Source organism: Dreissena polymorpha, chromosome 10 (assembly GCF_020536995.1).
Source record: "Dreissena polymorpha isolate Duluth1 chromosome 10, UMN_Dpol_1.0, whole genome shotgun sequence".
NCBI classification, from domain to species: domain Eukaryota; kingdom Metazoa; phylum Mollusca; class Bivalvia; order Myida; family Dreissenidae; genus Dreissena; species Dreissena polymorpha.
The window spans coordinates 12,031,867-12,050,886 of NC_068364.1; the positions used below are offsets into that span (position 1 = coordinate 12,031,867).

Sequence of the window (19,020 nt, forward strand, 5' to 3'; positions counted from 1 at the left end):
TATTGTAATATGCCTGTACAATGTATAGCATCGACCTACAGTTATTGTAATATGCCTGTACAATGTATAGCATTGACCAACAGTTATTGTAATATGCCTGTACAATGTATAGCATTGACCAACAGTTATTGTAATATGCCTGTACAATGTATAGCATTGACCTACAGTTATTGTAATATGCCTGTACAATGTATAGCATTGACCTACAGTTATTGAAATATGCCTGTACAATGTATAGCATTGACCTACAGTTATTGTAATATGCCTGTGCAATGTATAGCATTGACCTACAGTTATTGTAATGCCTGTACAATGTATAGCATTGACCTACAGTTATTGTAATATGCCTGTGCAATGTATAGCATTGACCTACAGTTATTGTAATGCCTGTACAATGTATAGCATTGACCTACAGTTATTGTAATGCCTGTACAATGAATAGCATTGACCTACAGTTATTGATATACCTGTACAATGTATAGCATTGACCTACAGTTATTGTAATGCCTGTACAATTTATAGCATTGACCTACAGTTATTGTAATATACCAAAATGGCATGCATTTCTATATATGAGCTGTGCTCTGAGTTAACCAGGCTTTATGCACATATGTAAAGTAGCGTCCCTGATTAGCCTAACAGGCTACATTATAACAGCCAGGGTCTTCCTTTCAATGAAAACATCAAAAGAGCGGAAAGTGGCGTCCCTGATTAGCCCAACAGGCTTCATTTATAACAGGGTCTTCATTTAAATGAAAAATTAGAAAAGGGGAAAGTGCAGTCCCTGATAAGCCTTTGTGGATTGCACAAGCTAAATCTGTAACAACACTTTACCCACATGCATTAAGCATGATTTTCCCAGAGTCTAGCTGAAAATTATCTTGCGAAATGAAGTAAAATTATATTGCAAACCAAGACTGCACAAATCAATATATGGGCGAATTTCCTCAACAATTGAACATGATTTCTTTAGCAGTTTTTAGCCATGCAATATTGAAGATGCAGCAGTCTGCACTTCCTTACATAACTCACAGGATGTCCAATGCAAATTTAGCGATGAGTAATCATTTATATGACGTAAGCGTTCTAATACATGGAAAAGTTATCCCATTTTAAACAGCCTTTTAACATAGCATGCAAAATGCACTATTTGCTTGTGAATAATGATTGTTTTCTATTTGAAACTAATGGCACTTACCATTTTTGCACTGCATAAATGTCAATAATTATGTGAAAAGGTGATGTAAAAACATAAAGGTTCACCTAACATGCATGGATGTACAGCCTGATGGTATTCTGATGATAATTTTAAACTAATTAAAGGTCGCCGTGGTGTAATGGATATGGTGTCCGCCTAGCGACCGGGAGATCACAGGTTCGATCCCCACCGTGGGAGCGTTCTTTAGATCTCCCCCGAAGAGTCACCAAGTACTGGTTCTAGGCCCAGGAAACGGACTCGAGAGCGCTTATATAAGCATGAGGCTTTCGATGCAATCGAGCTAAAATAAATAGGTTTAAACTAAAAAACTAATTTATTATAGCTTGCATGAAATTCCTAAGCCTTATTGAAATATCATCGAGTATGTTTCCTGGGTAAAACCAGTACTTTGGGGGCCTTGAGAATGATCCCCAAATAGGGATTGAACCCAGGAAGTCTTGATCACTTATATACAGATAGCAACAATATCCTCCATAACAACTGTGACCTTAATAAATAATATTAAAGTATAAAAGGAAGTAGAAGGAAAAAAACAAGCAATCTATCATTTCTGCATTATCTAAAAAAATTCAAATTTTATAGATTACAGGCCCTTTCAACTTATTTCAAGAAAGTAAGGAAAAACACCCCATAGCTGACCCACAATCTTTTGTTTTTAATTAATTAAATTAATATATAAAAAATACAAGTTACCTGTTTCCATTTGAAACACTTATATCCTTCACTGCGCAAATAACTTAAAAAATACATATAACTCAGTGCCAGTCATTAATTCTATCACTGTCAACAATCAGACTTTAAAGTCAACTGACACTTTCTTTCGACTATCCCATATCAACATGAATAGGTAACATCAATATCTGACAACAAGGTAAACTTCAGTCACACTGCGTTTAATCTAATAAAACTATAAAATCGAATCAAAATTTAAATGAGTAGATAGAAATTTGTCATCAACCCATTTTCTTGCTTACTCATCAAAAGTGCATTAAAACAGCAATTAAAACATCGTCGCCAAGTGTACACATTTTAATGCACACCATTCAAGCACAAGTATGACAAGTTTTCATATAAAACCGCACACTGTCTTATACATCATATTACAGGCCAGAAATCCTAGTTGTGTACATTATTTCACGGCTGAATTACAATTTATATACGCAGGCTTCATTAAATCTAAAGTTTTTTACGTTGTGCACTCGAGTCAATAATCTGGTAACAGGTTTCTGTCGAGGACGACCGAGCATCAACATATCATCAATTTTCTACAAAAGCCTGCAATCCCTCTTACATCACTTTGATGTATATCTGAATCTATAAGACGTAGATGTATAAACAGATTGTGTATTCAACAATTTAATGGATCAAAGCAGATTTAAGGATACATAAGTAACAAAACCTCAATATTTAAATGAATCGATGAAGATTTCAGGTTTTACAAATCATAAAATTCAAATTTTCTTTCAATGAATTTTTTTTAGATTTATATATACAATATAATTTGTCACTTTTATACGTAGGTAGAGATCGTTTAAATGACTGTTTGACAACCAGGGGGTTGTTTAGAACAGAAGCACTAAGAGGGTGTAACCTTTAATGAACTACCAACTACCAACTGTCAGCAAAAAGCTTAAAAGCTACTAAATTTAATTAGCATTTAATCACTGCGTAGCAACAAAAAAAGATGGACAAAGGATATTTTTATTGACTTTACCAGTGTTTTCATATACTTAATATGTCGATAGACAAAAACTTACCTTGATAAATAAATATCTCAACTTTTGTTTTCGTTTATCAATTTATACATTCAATGATAATACACAGGTATCACAAACAGTATATTAAAACAAACTTCAATTATTTAGTCCATAAAAAATGACAGTTCAGGATTTCTTAATTAATATTAACTTTATGAAAGATTCAGTGCACGTTTTTCTCCATAAATACACAAAATATGATATTCACAATATGCAAGGCTCAATGAATACAGTTTTCAAGATTAATTACTTTGCCATGATCAAGTACAACCAGTAGTGGGAAATATTAAGTGCTTTATCGCGTTAACTGCTACCTGACTTTGGTATAGTAAGTTGTATATGGAACTTAAAATAAATGCTTAATATATTCTTAAAACATGATAAAACGCATTAATGATGCCTCATATATATATGCAGTATAATTATATATAAGTTGCAATATTCACTACATCAATAAAAAAAATATGAACTTTTAGAAATGGTTGAATAAAATTGTTTCGTAATTCGATCATGTCATTTACAAAATTGACTAGCCTGCCACATCTTTTGATTAAACAAGCATGAATCATATAAATTTGTGATTTTATTCATGAGAAACAACAATAAAAACACATCAATAATTTAAGTGTAATTGCCTCAAGTCCCATTAAGTCCCAATTAAATAAATATGAGTCTTGCTGTGGTAGAAAGAATTTAAAAACCTGGCTAGTGAAATGAACTGATAGTATTCATTTTTGTCAACACTTAATCCTTTCCTTCGAGCAACTCGCAGTCTGTTCAGGTTTTATGCTATTTGCTGCTCATCAGTATCTTTGGGTTGAAAATGAAGCCTTTAAAAATTCAATTTAGTATGAAAGATCTGTAATTAAATTTAACTATCTAAGGGACTGCAAATGCCTTAAAATACGTATCTAAGTGGTAAAGAGTTAATAAAAGTACAAGAAGAAAAGCAATAAAAGTACATATTTTATTGCTTGACTCTACTTGCTCTGCAAACACAGGTCTCAACTGATAAGAAAAAATCAATTTCAACAAAAAGAAAACAAATTAGCCACACCTTGTCAATGTCATAAAACACAACACATACTTAATCACGCCCACACCACTACAGAAATATACAGAAATATGCAAATTGTAAACCAATGTCAGTGTTTTATTTTAATAAATTTATTTATTTTAGATGGATTTTATCTTCATCCTAAGGTTTATGGACACAATTTGAGACAATGTCCTGAGTAGAACCAGTACTTAGTGTCTCAAAAGAAGATTTTGAGAACACTACACAGGTGGGGATCACATGAGTCATGTTCTGAGAAAACTGGGCATAATGCAAATACGTTAAGTGTCGTCCCAGATTAGCCTGTGCAGTACGCACAAGCTTATCAGGGACGACACTTTCTGCATAAATTGGATTTTTGCTAAGACGAGACTTCATTTAAACGAAAAATGTCATAAAAGCGGAAAGTGTCGTCACTGATTAGCCTGGGACGACACTTTATGCACGTGCATTAAGCCCAGTTTTCTCAGAACGTGACTCACATAAAGAACCTCCAGACCTGAAGGCAGCTATCTTATCCTCTACACTGCATGCGACCTCAAATGTTTAGTGAAATCATTTTTTTACCAATTTATGTCTAGTGGACTTTCCCATCCTTCTAAATTGGATCAATTTATTGCCAAAATTAGGGATGTCTAGTATATTAATTTCTATATTTATAATATTTCTAACAGAAATTCCTTTAAGCAAACAGTGCAGACCCTGATGAGACGCCGCGTGATGCCAAGGCCTTTTTTCTAGACGCTAGGCATAAATGGGTTAAATGGATGGAACACCATACTTTTTTTTTATCTTTTAGAGTGAATAGCTGGAAAACAATCAATGAACCCACTTCAGTTAGAATAGGAATTCCAAAGTTAGACGCATTTTGACACATTTGTAGGACGTTAGAAAGTTAAATTTACTTGAAGACCTTTCTTACTAAATTCAACTTTAAATTTAAAGGCTTTATTTCCAACCCTAAGATGCTGATGAGCAGCAAACAGCATAAAACCTGAACAGACTGCGAGTTACCTGCAGGCTGTTCTGGTTTTATGCTGTTTGCACATAGCCATTTTCCCTTTGCTTCTGAGTGGGAAAGAGTTAAGAGAACAAATCCATGCAATTTTGAAAACCACACCATTCTATCAGCCAGTTTTGCTCAATAATGTAACCAAGCCATATGTCTCAATTCTTCTATTTGTAAACTGTTCACAATACAATCCAATGACAGCACATCCCTCCTGCCTTTAAAGGGTAAAAGCTGATTTAAGTACAGGGTAAAAAGCTGACTTCACTATTTATATTTCAAAACAGCCTGTGGACATAAGAACTGGCCAATTTGGGACATAATTTTTCCATTAAACTGTAAGCGAATCGGGTAAAGTTAACTACACTTAGATTGACTGGTGTGTAACCTATAATTAAAGAGACCAGCAAGTTCATGTTCGGTCAGTCAAATCAAAATCTGCCACTTTATTAGAAGAACATAATTTATGTTTAAAATTTTATTTGCAAAGTTAGTTGGATTTTTGTACAAATTACCAGACCGGTAAAGTTTATAAGAACCAATCTGTCTTAACCAAAGTGAACTTTAAATCGGAAATATTCTTTATCAAAATTAGTCTCTTTAGCTCCACTTTATTTGAGTCCAGCTCTGGGAAAACTGGGTTCAATGCACATGCATAACGTGTCATCCTAGATTAGCCTGTGGAATCTACACAGGCTTTGAAATCACGGACAACACTTTCCATCTAGACCGGCTTTTGGCTAAGAAGAGACTAACTTCAAACAAAAAAATCCACAAAAATGGAAAGTGTCGTCCTTGATTAGCCTGTGTAGCCCGCAGAGGCTTATCTGGGATGACACTTTACGCAAATGCATTAAGCCCAGTTTTCCTAGAGCAAGGATCCTAAATATCAGGTGAATGCTGCACACAAATATATTGATCAAAACAACAGCTCTGTTAATGAGCACTTAATTGGGATCTTGATGAATATTTCATCTGATGTTGATAACAATTATGGTAATATTATGCTGCAGGTGAAATTCTGGGAATAGCTCCTTAATAATAGCCCATTTTGAATTATTATTAATTTTTGTAATTTGCAAAGTCCAAATCAGGTCACAGAAATAAGTAGGTCGGATGACATGGGTTAAATGAAATTGCCATGACAGTTACCATTTATGCTACCCGAATCTGCAAGGTACCCAGGGCCAACAAATCGTAATGACAACAAATAATCTGTTAATAACATCATAAAAATATTGCACTATTATTTTTTACCACGCCTAAAACAGAACAATCATTCCAACACACTTACCTTCTGCCGATTCATTCAGTTTCGATTTCCGCATTGAACTTTTATCCTTGCGCTTCTTGCGACTACTGTCACTCAACACAGATGACGAAGCGCTCTGGTCGCTGTCAGATATTCTCAGTATCTCGTCTTTGGAACCCCGAGTCACAAACCGTTTCCTATCAGACATTTCAGATGTATCGGAGCCAACGCCACTGGCCACCTCGGACTGACTCATTTCTGAGACGCTATCCATGGCTTCTCTCCTTATAATGTCTTCATCATAATCATCATAATCAAGGCGCTTGTGTGACAGCGATGTTGCAGCAGCAGACTGGTTTTCATTTTGACTTAGTGTCCTTTTGGGACCAGTCTGATCATGGTCACTGAAGACCTTTTGGGACCCAGTCAAGAGAATTTGGGATCCAGTCGACTCCGAAGAGACAGATTGCTTAACTGACCTGGATCGACCTCGTGACATCTGACTGTCGTCTGCTGTGGCTGGAGAGGACGTTGATGATTCTGAGTCATGTCTGAAAAATACAGACACAGAGAAAATGGGTGAATAGACAGCATTTATTCCAAAATATGAGCCTAGATCATCAAAAACCCAGCTTAATACATGTGTAAAGGGTCGTCCCAGATTAGCCAGTGCAGTTCTCACAGACTAATCAGGGACAAAATTGTATTTTTCGCTTTAGAAGTCTCTTCTCCGCAAAAATTCAGTTTAGGCCGAAAGTATTGTCACTGAATAGCCTGTGGAGACTGCAAATCTGTGATGACAATTTCCTCACATACATTAAGCCCTGTTTTCCCAGAGCGCGGCTTGTATCTCTTCAACAGCCATATCCACTAAATTCTTATGGAAACAATAAAGTAAGCCATATTTAATGGATTTTATTTTATTTAAATTTTCTGTGTAGACAGTTTTATTTAACTACAGCAAAATGTGATACATATTTTGAAATTCACGAGATTTAAGTACCATAAAACACAAAATTAACTTTAAATGAACATTACTTAGCAACAGATGTTAGTATTTTATGGTTTTGAGAAATTTCCACAAAAAGTTTTTGCTAAAGAGCTTAGTATAGGATATGAACTCATAAAGGTGTTGTACCTTTTGTATTTATGACCTGATGTTTATTGGAAAAACATTTCCAAAGGTTTTAATGGTTTTAAAAACAAACAAAAAAGACTAAATTAACATTGATTGTATTAAACATTTGTAAACATCAATTTTGAAAATTTTGAATTTTGATCATGAAATGCAGTTTACATGTATTTGTACCCATACAACACAATGCAGCTTTTGAATATATCAAATCCATAACAATATGAGGTTTTCTGTCAGCAAACTGTAACAGCACTAAACCATTCTAAAAATTGACAGTTTAATTATCAAAGGAGTTAAACAGACAAAAGAGAAAATATAATAAAAATCTGCATCAAACATGATTTTACAAAGCTATCATACATAAATAAGCATAAATAAATTATTTGTTGATGCCATTACATGTACAATAAAACAAAAGATACAATATTAGTAAGTCTCTTAAATAGTAAATAAATTAGTAAATAAATTACTTAATAGCCACTATATTACAAATTGTATCTGCAAACATAATGTACAAAATAATGAAAATAATAAGTAAAATGTCTTTAAATTGTAATGAATTTTCTGTAACATGCAGTCGAATACGACAAGAATATATTCGCAAAACCAATTTTAAAATCATTTCTTCTTCATTCTGCTCTTTTGAACCCATAACAAATTTCATATCGCACAAATTCGAATAAAATGTAAATCAGACTTCTAATCAAAATGGAGATGTTCCTGTATGGCTTGAAATGTAAGCAAATTTTGAGCGAAGTATGCAAATTAAAGTCAAAGGGTTAAAATGCAGTTGATATTACCGATCTGAGTTCAATTGTTAAATGCAAATCTTGTTTATCCGATGAAGATTTGTTTCTTAAACTTAAAACAGCATGGCGTACAATTGCCCAGCTCTTTTTTATTTTAATGAAGTCATCCCTGGATGTCAAACAGGTGTTAAACAGATGGAGCATCATTATCAAACAGTAAAGAATGACTTTTTATTATGAAAATAAAGCAAGAATGAAGCAAGAATATAACATGTCTTGTTTTCATTTACAAAATATATTGAGATAGTCCCTCTGGGAAAACCCAGCTAAATGCATGAGCATGACATGAGCAGTCAGCGCAGGCTAATCAGGGACGACACTTTCAGCTTTAATGGTATTTTTTTGTTTATAGGAAGTCTTAGTAAAAACCCACTGTGAGCAAAAAGTGTCTTCCCTGATTAGCCTGTGTGGGCTGCACGGGCTTATCAAGGGTGACACTTTACGCAGTGCATTTAGGTCCTGTTTTTCCTGTTAGGCTCATTTTTTCAATCACAAAATATATCACACATGTTGTGATTCATGCAATAATTTGTGCCAAATTTGTGGGCGTCCTGTTTATTTGATTGATGAAAAGAAGCATGAGTAAGGCTCAAAACACATCCGCAAATAAATACAGACAGATAACAACATCAATGTTTAAAGCAAATAAAATTCCTAATATGCTGTTTATCATTTAACCACTATGACAGATGCAGTGTTATTCTGTCAAAGCTTAAAATTGCAATAAATTGTCATTATTCATACAAATAATGTGCTTGATTTAAGAAATATCGTAAAGGCGTACAAAGATTTAACAATTTAACACAAAATGTATATTTTCAATAAGCAAGTATTATGTTTACAAACTATATTATACTGTCTTTGTATACCAACATCAACACAAAATGTCTATAGGCTCGTTTACAAACATCACAAATATATCCCAATTGGCTAATATAAACATTCATATAAAACTGTAAAACATTCACACCAAATTGCCACAAACAGCATCTTACAATCCTTTTTTGGTATCCACTTTCGCAACTACCCTAAAGTACTCAAGAAAACCGTGTTTAATGACCCGAAGTGGGCGGTTGAAAAAAATCATTAAAAATTGGGCCAGACGTACAAATTACACCCCTGTTAAAGCTGTCAACTGCTAAACTGTTATTGAATTTTATTGACCAGTGAAAACTAAATTAAACCCTTTTATCAATGTTTACAAACTTGCAATCAATTTTTACATGCCCTGCTGACCTTTCAAAGATTGTTTACAAACAGGCCCATATAGCATATACAAAAGTGGTTGAAAGAAAATTCACTCAAGATGCCTCAGGGGTAGGTGTATGACACAGAAATGTATTCAACAGTTCTCGCATTAAATATTCAAATTTAAATTAGGATAGAGCCGTGCAAATCTATCACTGACACCTAGCTGTTAAAAACAGTTCAAACATAAAAACAAATTTACCGAAGTTCCCACACCTAAATCACAAGCTGCATTCATAAACTCAGACCTGCTTAATTTATGAATTTTGTAACTATAAACAAGTGCATAAAGGTTTTTTATATTCCCTGAAATACCTCTTTAATAGCTGCAAAATAATAAAAAGATCACAAATTGGAATAAAATTACCTAATATTGCCAGATGTTAAGCCAGCGGTTCAAAGTAAGAGATAATATTGTCTTCTATAAACTTGTTAAATGTTATTTATTACAATATGCTGTTGGAATATAGCAGTCTTGCGCTTATTAGAAGAAAATAAATCAATTACCTTCAGTTTTTATGATTTTTTTGTATATCACCAGTTTTATATAATTATTGACCTTAAACATGTTGAAGCAGTTTCATAAATCAAGAAATCAACCAATCTCATCAAATAGAAAACAAGAGCTGTCACCATTGGATGACTTATGCCCCCTATAAACGCTTCATAGAAGTTATGAGCTTTTTTCGAAACCTAAACACAGATTTTGAAACCTAAACACGGACCCTAACTTCAAGGTCAAGGTCACAGGGGTAATAATTTGTGTGCTTATGAAAAGGCCCTGTCCATATACACATGCATACCAAATATGAAGGTTATATCTCAAGGGACATAGAAGTTATGAGCATTTTTCGAAACCTAAACGCAGATTTTGAAACCTAAACGCAGACCCTAACTTCAAGGTCAAGGTGACAGGGGTCAAAATTTGTGTGCATATGGAAAGGCCTTGTCCATATACACATGCATACCAAATATGAAGGTTTTATCTCAAGGGACATAGAAGTTATGAGCATTTTTCGAAACCTAAACGCAGATTTTGAAACCTAAACGCGGACTCTAAGTTCAAGGTCAAGGTCACAGGGGTCAAAATTTGTGTGCGTATGGAAAGGCCCTGTCCATATACACATGCGTACCAAATATGAAGGTTAAATCTCAAGGGACATAGAAGTTTTGAGCATTTTTCAAAACCTAAACGCAGATTTCGAAACCTAAACGCGGACCCTAAGTTCAAGGTCAAGGTCACAGGGGTAAAAAAAATTGTGCACATAAAAAGGCCTTATCCATATACACATGCATACCAAATATGAAGGTTATATCTCAAGGGACATTGAAGTTATGAGCATTTTTCGAAACCTAAACACAGATTTCGAAACCTTAATGCGGACCCTAAGTTCAAGGTCAAGGTCACAGGGGTAAAAAATTGTGTGCGTATGGAAAGGCCTTGTCCATATACACATACATACCAAATATGAAGGTTATATCTCAAGGGACATAGAAGTTATGAGCATTTTTCGAAACCTATACGCAGATTTCGAAACCTAAACGCTGACCCTAAGTTCAAGGTCAAGGTCACAGGGGTAAAAATTTATGTGCGTATGGAAAGGACTTGTCCATGTACTCTTGCATACCAAATATGAAGGTTATATCTCAAGGGACATAGAAGTTATGAGCATTTTTTGAAACCTAAATGCAAAGTGTAACGGAGAGACAGACAGACGGACATACTGACAGACGGACAGTCTGATCACTATATGCCACCTTTTCTTCGAAAAGGGGGCATAAAAAATAATATAGGTTTAATTTTGATACTTAATTTATATAGTTAAAAATATCAAAATCTTTTCCTGTTTTGTTTTTTTTTCAAATTGATTTCAAAAATTATGCTTGCTTAAAAACACAATTTATATCATCAAGGGAGATAATCAGCAATTAATAAATATTGGTTCAACACAATAACTTCCCTTACTTTTAGAGCAGAATAATTTTCAGATTTCTAGTACCATTACTATGATTGGTATGAAGTCAAACCAGGATGATAATTTCTGCTTCTAATCATCATCAGACTATACTTCATTATCACCATCTCCAGCAGCTGTGAGCAGCAGCAGTAGGTTCAGTAGCAGCAGTAGCAGCAGCAGCATCAACAGACATTGAAGCAGCAAGAGCAGGAAATAATAGTCATCCTTACAGTTGAAGGTAAATAGACATCATGGGCATAAACAAATCTCTTACCTAACAGGTGGAAGCATTCTTTTATAAATGGCATCTAAGCAAGCTACGTAAAATTGCTATCTCTAAATAATGCTTTGAACAACAAAAAGTCTTTCTGCATTGAAGAGGAGTAGTATTTCTTCATTTATTCTGATTTAACCTGTTGAGAGATGCTTTCCTGAAACCGGTTTAACTGGCTCTAACATGTGGCCAGGAATCAATCAAGTCTTCTTTTGAACAAGATACAAATCAAGCACATCTCTATATTCATTTAATTGCAATACCTTTGAAAAGCAGACAACTAAGCTTTTGCACGTTCATTCAAATTGTGATTTGTATAAATATTTATATGCCTTGTTCTGGGTAAAAAGGGCTTAACTCTTTCAGTGCTGGAATCGAATTTTGAAGGCCTTTGCAAACAGTTTGGATCCAGATGAGACGCCACAAAACGTGGCGTCTCATCAGGATCCAAACTGTTTGCTATTCTGATAGTATTCTTTAAAAAAAATCGAAGAAAATGCTAATTTTAGAAATTCGGCAGACGACATTTTAGCAGACGACAAATTTCCCAGCATGCAAAGGGTTAATGAATGTGTGTAAAGTGTCATCCAAGATTAGTTTGTGCAGTCTACACAGGGGCAACAATCTCCACCTTAACTAAATGTATGGTAAGAAGAGACTTCCTTTAAAAAAAAACTACCATTAAAGCAGACAGTGTTGTCCCTGAATAACCTGTGCTGACTGCACAGGCTAATGTGAAACAACACTTAACCCATTCATGCCTAGCGTCCTGAAAAAAGGACATTGCAAACAGCGTAAACCCAGATGAGACGCCGCATGATGCGGCGTCTCATCTGGGTCTACGCTGTTTGCTTAATGGAATTTCTGTAAGAATTGTTCTAAATATAGAAATAAATATACTAGACATCCCTAATTTTTGAAATAAATTGATCCAACTTAAAAGGATGGGAGAGTCCACAAGGCATAAATGGGTTAATGCACATACATTAAGCCCCATTTTCCCAGAGTGAGCCTCAATAATAAGGATCCATAGCTGTCAAGACTCCAGGTAGAGGAAGAAATTAGTTCCAGGTTCTAAGGGGTTGTTGCTCTTTGGTAAGTGGATATAGGTGGCAAAACTTCCAAAAAGCAAACTGCAGCAAGTTGCTGTGAGATTAAAGACCACAAAACAAATGTTGTTGAATCAAAAAAAAACTCATGGCAACATAAGCCTGGGTTCCTTTTTCGCAGAACATTACATGCGCTTGAATGGGTAATAACTGTAAAACAAGATTTCTTTGAGAAAGACAATGCCCCCCAGTAAGCCAAATATGAAGTTGCTATGTAGTTTATCAGGGTTGCCACCAACCTGATGAAATAAAATTCCCAGACTTTTCACTGACTTTGCCCTGACCAAATCTTGGTTTTCACTGACTAATTTTGGGACATATTCAGCCTCCTCCTCCCGATACAGCTGATCAAATCCACCCATTCAATGTTTCTTTTATTCTTTGACATATACTATTTAACAACTAACAAAGCAGTACTACTTTTACTCTAATCTATGCATGATGCAAGGCTATATAGTAAAAAACTAATAGGGTCATCTGCAAGTCATGATAAATGTACCTATGAAGTTTCATGATCCTAGGCCTAAGTATTCTTGATTTATCACCCGGTAACTATTTTACAGTTTCGAGTCACTGTGACCTTAACCTTTGACCTAGTGACCTGAAAATCAATAGGGGTCATCTGCCAGTCATGATCAATGTACCTATGAAGTTTCATGATACTAGGCAGGGTTTTTTTTTGGCCCGATTTTATAGCCGAAATTCGGCTATATTCCCAATCGCAAAAAGTATACTTTTTTCTTAACCAAAATTTCAATTTTCAAAGAATAAAAGGGCAAATAATTCTGTCAAAATGCATGCCAGAGTTATCTAACTTTGCCTGCCCAGTCCCCTCATAATAGTTAGTAAGTGTACCAAGTTTGAATGTAATAGCTTTGATACTATATGAAAAAAGTTGACCTAAACACAAAACTTAACCAGACGCCGACGCCAAGGTGATGACAATAGCTCATAACTTTTTTTTCAAATGACCTTGACCTTTGACCTAGTGACCTGAAAATCAATAGGGGTCATCTGCTAGTCATGATCAATGTACCTATGAAGTTTCATGATCCTAGGCATAAGCGTTCTTGAGTTATCATCCGGAAACCATTTTACTATTTCGGGTCACCGTGACCTTGACCTTTGACCTAGTGACCTGAAAATCAATAGGGGTCATCTGCGAGTCATGATCAATGTACCTATGAAGTTTCATGATCCTAGGCATAAGCGTTCTTGAGTTATCATCAGGAAACCATTTTACTATTTTGGGTCACCGTGACCTTGACCTTGTGACCTGAAAATCAAAAGGGGTCATCTGCGAGTCATGATCAATGTTCCTATGAAGTTTCATGATCCTAGGCATAAGCGTTCTTGAGTTATCATCCAGAAACCATTTTACTATTTAGGGTTACCGTGACCTTGACCTTTGACCTAGTGTCCTCAAAATCAATAGGGGTCATCTGCGAGTCATGATCAATATACCTATGAAGTTTCATGATCCTAGGCGTAAGCGTTCTTGAGTTATCATCCAGAAACCATCTGGTGGACGGACCAACCTACCGACCGACTGACCGACGGACCGACAGACATGAGCAAAACAATATACCCCCTCTTCTTTGAAGGGGGGCATAATAAGAAAGTGTAGGGTTTCAAGGGTTTCAATTTAAATCCTGTATCATATCTGAGGTATAGCCCCCACAAGTTACATCATACAAAAACAACTAAGGGCAATAACCCCTTTTTAAGGAAGTGTAGAGTTATGTTTCTTGTGCATGTCACTTCTCCTCTTTGATATCTATACACCCATGAAGTTTCATGTTGAAAACTTTTAAAGTTTCTTAAAAAAGAGGGCCTGAATGGCCCAAAGTCGCTCACCTGAGATTCAAAGGAACTGACCTGTTCTGTGCAGCCCATGATGTCATTAGAACAAAATGTTCTTACCAACTTTCATTACTAGTGAACACCCTGGCAGCCACGTTTTTCAACAGACCAGAACCATTTTCATACACATCCAAGATATCATTTAAACAAATATACTGACAAAGTTTCATGAAGATTCATAAGTCCATATAAGGAAAAATGCCCCGCCCACTGGTGGCCATGTTTTTCAAGCAACTGGAACCATTTTAGAACTTGACCAAAATATCATTGGGATAAATCTTCTGACAAAATTTTCATGATGATCGTACAATAAATATGGCTTCTAGACTGTTAATAAGGTTTAATTATAGCTATATTAGAAAAAATGCCACGCCCCCTTGGCGGCCATGTTTTTCCACCAACCGGAACCATTTTTGAACTCATCCAAGACATCATTGAGACAAATCATCTGACCAAGTTTCATGATGATCGGACAATAAATGTGGCCTCTAGAGTGTTAACAAAGTTTTACAAAAGCATGATATATACCGGTAGCCATATTAGGAAAAATGCCCCGCCCCCTGGTGGCCATGTTTTTTTAAGCAACTGAAACAATTTTCAAAATCATCCAAGATATCATTAGGACAAATCTTCTGACCAAGTTTCATGAAGATCATAAAATAAATGTGGCCTCTAAAGTGTTAACAAGGCTTTTATTATAGCCATATACGGAAAAATGCCCCGCCCCCTGGCGGCCATGTTTTTCAACCAACCGGCATCATGTTTGAACTCGTTCAAGATAATATTGGGATGAATCTTCTGACAAAGTTTCATGAAGATCGGACAATAAATGTGGCCTCTAGAGTGTTAACAAGATTTTGCTATAGCCATAAATAGCCATATAAGGAAAAATGCCCCGCCCCTTGGCAGCCATGTATTTTAAGCAAACGTAACCATTTTCGAACTCATCCAAGATATCATTGATTGAGACCAATGCTTTGACCAAATTTCATGAAGATTGGACAATAAATGTGACCTCTAGAGTGTTCACAAGGTTTTACTATAGCCATATATAGCCATATAAGGAAAATTCCCCGCCCCTTGGCAGCCATGTTTTTCAAGCAAACGTAACCATTTTGGAACTCATCCAAGATATCATACAGACCAATCTTCTGACCAAATTTCATGAAGATTGGAAAATAAATGTGGCCTCTAGAGTGTTAACAAGGTTTTACTAAAGCCATATAAGGAAAACTGCCCAGCCCCCTGGCGGCCATGTTTTTTCACTGATCTGGACCATTTTCGAATTCCTCGGAGATATCAATGAAACCAATGTTTTGACCAAGTTTCATGATGATTGGACAAAAATTGTGACTTCTAGAGTGTTCACAAGGTTTCTCTATAGCCATATAAGGAATACTGCCCTGCCCCCTTGCGGCCATGTTTTTCAACGGACTGGAACCATTTTTGAACTCAACCAACATATCATTTAGACAAACATTTTGACAAAGTTACATGAAGATTGGGCAGCAAACGTGACTTCTACAGTGTTCACAAGGTTTTTCTTTTTTTGACCTAGTGACCTAGTTTTTGACCCAGCATGACCCAGTTTCAAACTCAGTCGAGATATCAATGGGACAAATGTTCTGACCAAAGTTCATGAAGATCAGACAATAAATGTGGCCTCTAGAGTGTTCACAAGGCAAAATGTTGACGACGCACGACGGACGACGGACAAAAGGCGATCACAAAAGCTCACCTATGAGCACGTTGTGCTCAGGTGAGCTAAAAAGTATGTGACAGGCAGACAGACTTTAAGACTGAAAGACAGTTGGCAGGCAATGCCAAAACTAAATCCCTCCGCCATCAGCGGGGGATAATAAATATTTGGGATTAACTGTTTCTGTGGCAGCATCCTTAAGATGTCAAAAACAGACAGAAACAAGCAAATTCGTTGAATTGATATCCCCCGCAAATATACTTCTTGACACAAAAAGTTGTCTGGACGGTTGGACAATGCCAACTTGCATCATCCTCTTATCCATATTTATACTCCTACCAAGTTTCAATGAAATCTGTAAAAGCACTTTCAAGATAAAGTGGCTCCGGACACACACAAAAAGCATTTTTTCAAGATACAAAAGGCCATAACTCCGTTATTAACAGATGGTGTACAATGCAATTTGGCGTTCATCATCCTCTTATCCATATATATACTCATACCAAGTTTCAATGAAATCCACCAAAGCACTTCAAAGATATCGCTCCAGACACATAAGTGCTGGACGGACGGAAAGACGGACGGATGGATGGACAACGCCAAAACAATATCCCTCTGCCTATGGCTGGGGATAAAAACTGACATGGTTTTGGCCAGGAAACAGACTCAATAGCATTTCAATAAGCTTTCCACTATTGAAGCAATTACGCTCAATAAATAGGTTTAAAACAATGTACTGATGAACATTGTACAAGCAGCGCAAAAAAGTACACAAATATGCACAGCAAAACAATATAACAGAAATGTACACACAAATTACAGCATTATGTTCCTCATTTAAGGAAATATTTCATAAAAGGGGGATTAAAATCCTGTGGTGAGACAAGTTTTAGGGGAAACTGCATGAAAAGGGGACAACAGTTTACAAGCAGCCCCTTATAAAAAAGTCGTGTTGACATTATAATTATGATATTAAATGCCTCCTGGCCTCATTTGTTTCAGAAGCTGAAATAATATTAAAGAAAGAAATTTTAAAGTCACAAAACCAGACCAAAAAGAAACAACATAACACAGGCCGTCATACAGTCTAAGAATTGACAGATCTTTCACATAACCCAAAACGTACACACAATGTAATAAAACTGCATGTCATACAATTCTTAAGAAAAATAGGTAAGAAAATACTTTACCTTATCGGGAAAATGTATCCGCTGACGAGGTGAAATAACAGTCCCAAGGTGTAATTCCATAGAATCTCCAGAAATTGATTCATATCCATCTTCTTGGTTATTTCTGGGCTACACTCTACTATATTACTGGGTTACACGCCAGGTCTAAGTGTGCATTGATTGGCATTTTATCCATTCCTTTTTGTATCCTTTTGTGTTCAGCTTTTTTTACTGATAACAATGTTATAAATCATGTGCATTATAAGCATTGTCAGCAGCAGCAGCAGCAGCAGCAGTAGCAGCAGCAACAAGATATATAAACCCCAAAAAACAAATGGTTCTGGCTAAAGAAATACTTTATATTTTAATATAAATATGTAAAAGGCAATGTTAATAACATAAATAAAATTTCTACTGATTCTGGTGTAATAAAAACTCTAAAGAAATATTTTTTTCAATATCAGGACTGTTGGTGTTGCTACTGATGATGATAATAATGATACTAAATGGTACCTTAAATCCATATATATTCCTTTTCTGAAATAGCTGAATGAGCCTTGCTTTGAGATACCTGATTTTATTGCATATGCATCAAGTGTCAGCCCAGATAAGCCCTTGCAATCCGCACAGGTTAACTCTTTCAGTGCTGGAACCTAATTTTGAAGGCCTTTGCAAACAGTTTGGATCCAGATGAGACGCCACAGAACTTGGCGTCTCATCAGGATCCAAACTGTTTGCTATTCTGATAGTATTCTTTGAAAAAAATCGAAGAAAATGCTTATTTAAGAAATTCAGCAGACGACATTTTAGCAGACGACAAATTTCCCAGCATGCAAAGGGTTAAACAGGGACAACACTTTCTGCCTAAACTGGATTACCACTAAGAAGAGATCTCCTTTAAATCAAAGTACCACAAAAGAAGAAAGTGTCGTCCCTGATGAGCCTGTGCAGACTGCACTGGCTAATCAAGGACAACACTTTATGCACATGCATTTAACCCCTATTTCCCAGAGCGTGGCTTAAATACATCATATAAGTTGGGGGTTTTTTGGAAACATAAAAGAACCTGCAGTTTTAACAATAACTTGATACTGATAACTTGATATGATATTGTTTTTAAATTTGATATTAGAATTTGGAGCAGAATATTATCTAGGAATTATTATATGTTTTACACAAAATAACTTTTCCATGGTTACACACTCTCTGAAACTTTTTGTTTTTTAATTTCACTGACTATTCATATGAAGGTTTTTGTAATGATTTATTGGTGCATGTCGTTATTTATGTATGTTATTTATATTTTCGCTATGCCTTAATCACAAAAATGACAAACGTTAAAATTAAACTTTCCCATCAATTTATTCCATGAATCTAGCAACGAAATTAATATAGAACTATGACATAACCTTAATAACATAACAAAAACTCAAGTATTGCTTTACAAATGAATGAAACCAAC

General features: G+C 35.5%; 1 protein-coding gene across 1 annotated transcript in view; it reads right to left on the minus strand.

Annotated features, from left to right (window-relative positions):
• Positions 1–19,020, minus strand: part of LOC127847988 (microtubule-associated protein futsch-like) — a 196,489-nt gene that overhangs the window by 97,023 nt on the left and 80,446 nt on the right. Inside the window, 1 exon segment of the mRNA XM_052380241.1 lies at positions 6,337–6,845. Within this exon segment, the coding sequence (XP_052236201.1) occupies positions 6,337–6,845 (509 nt within the window).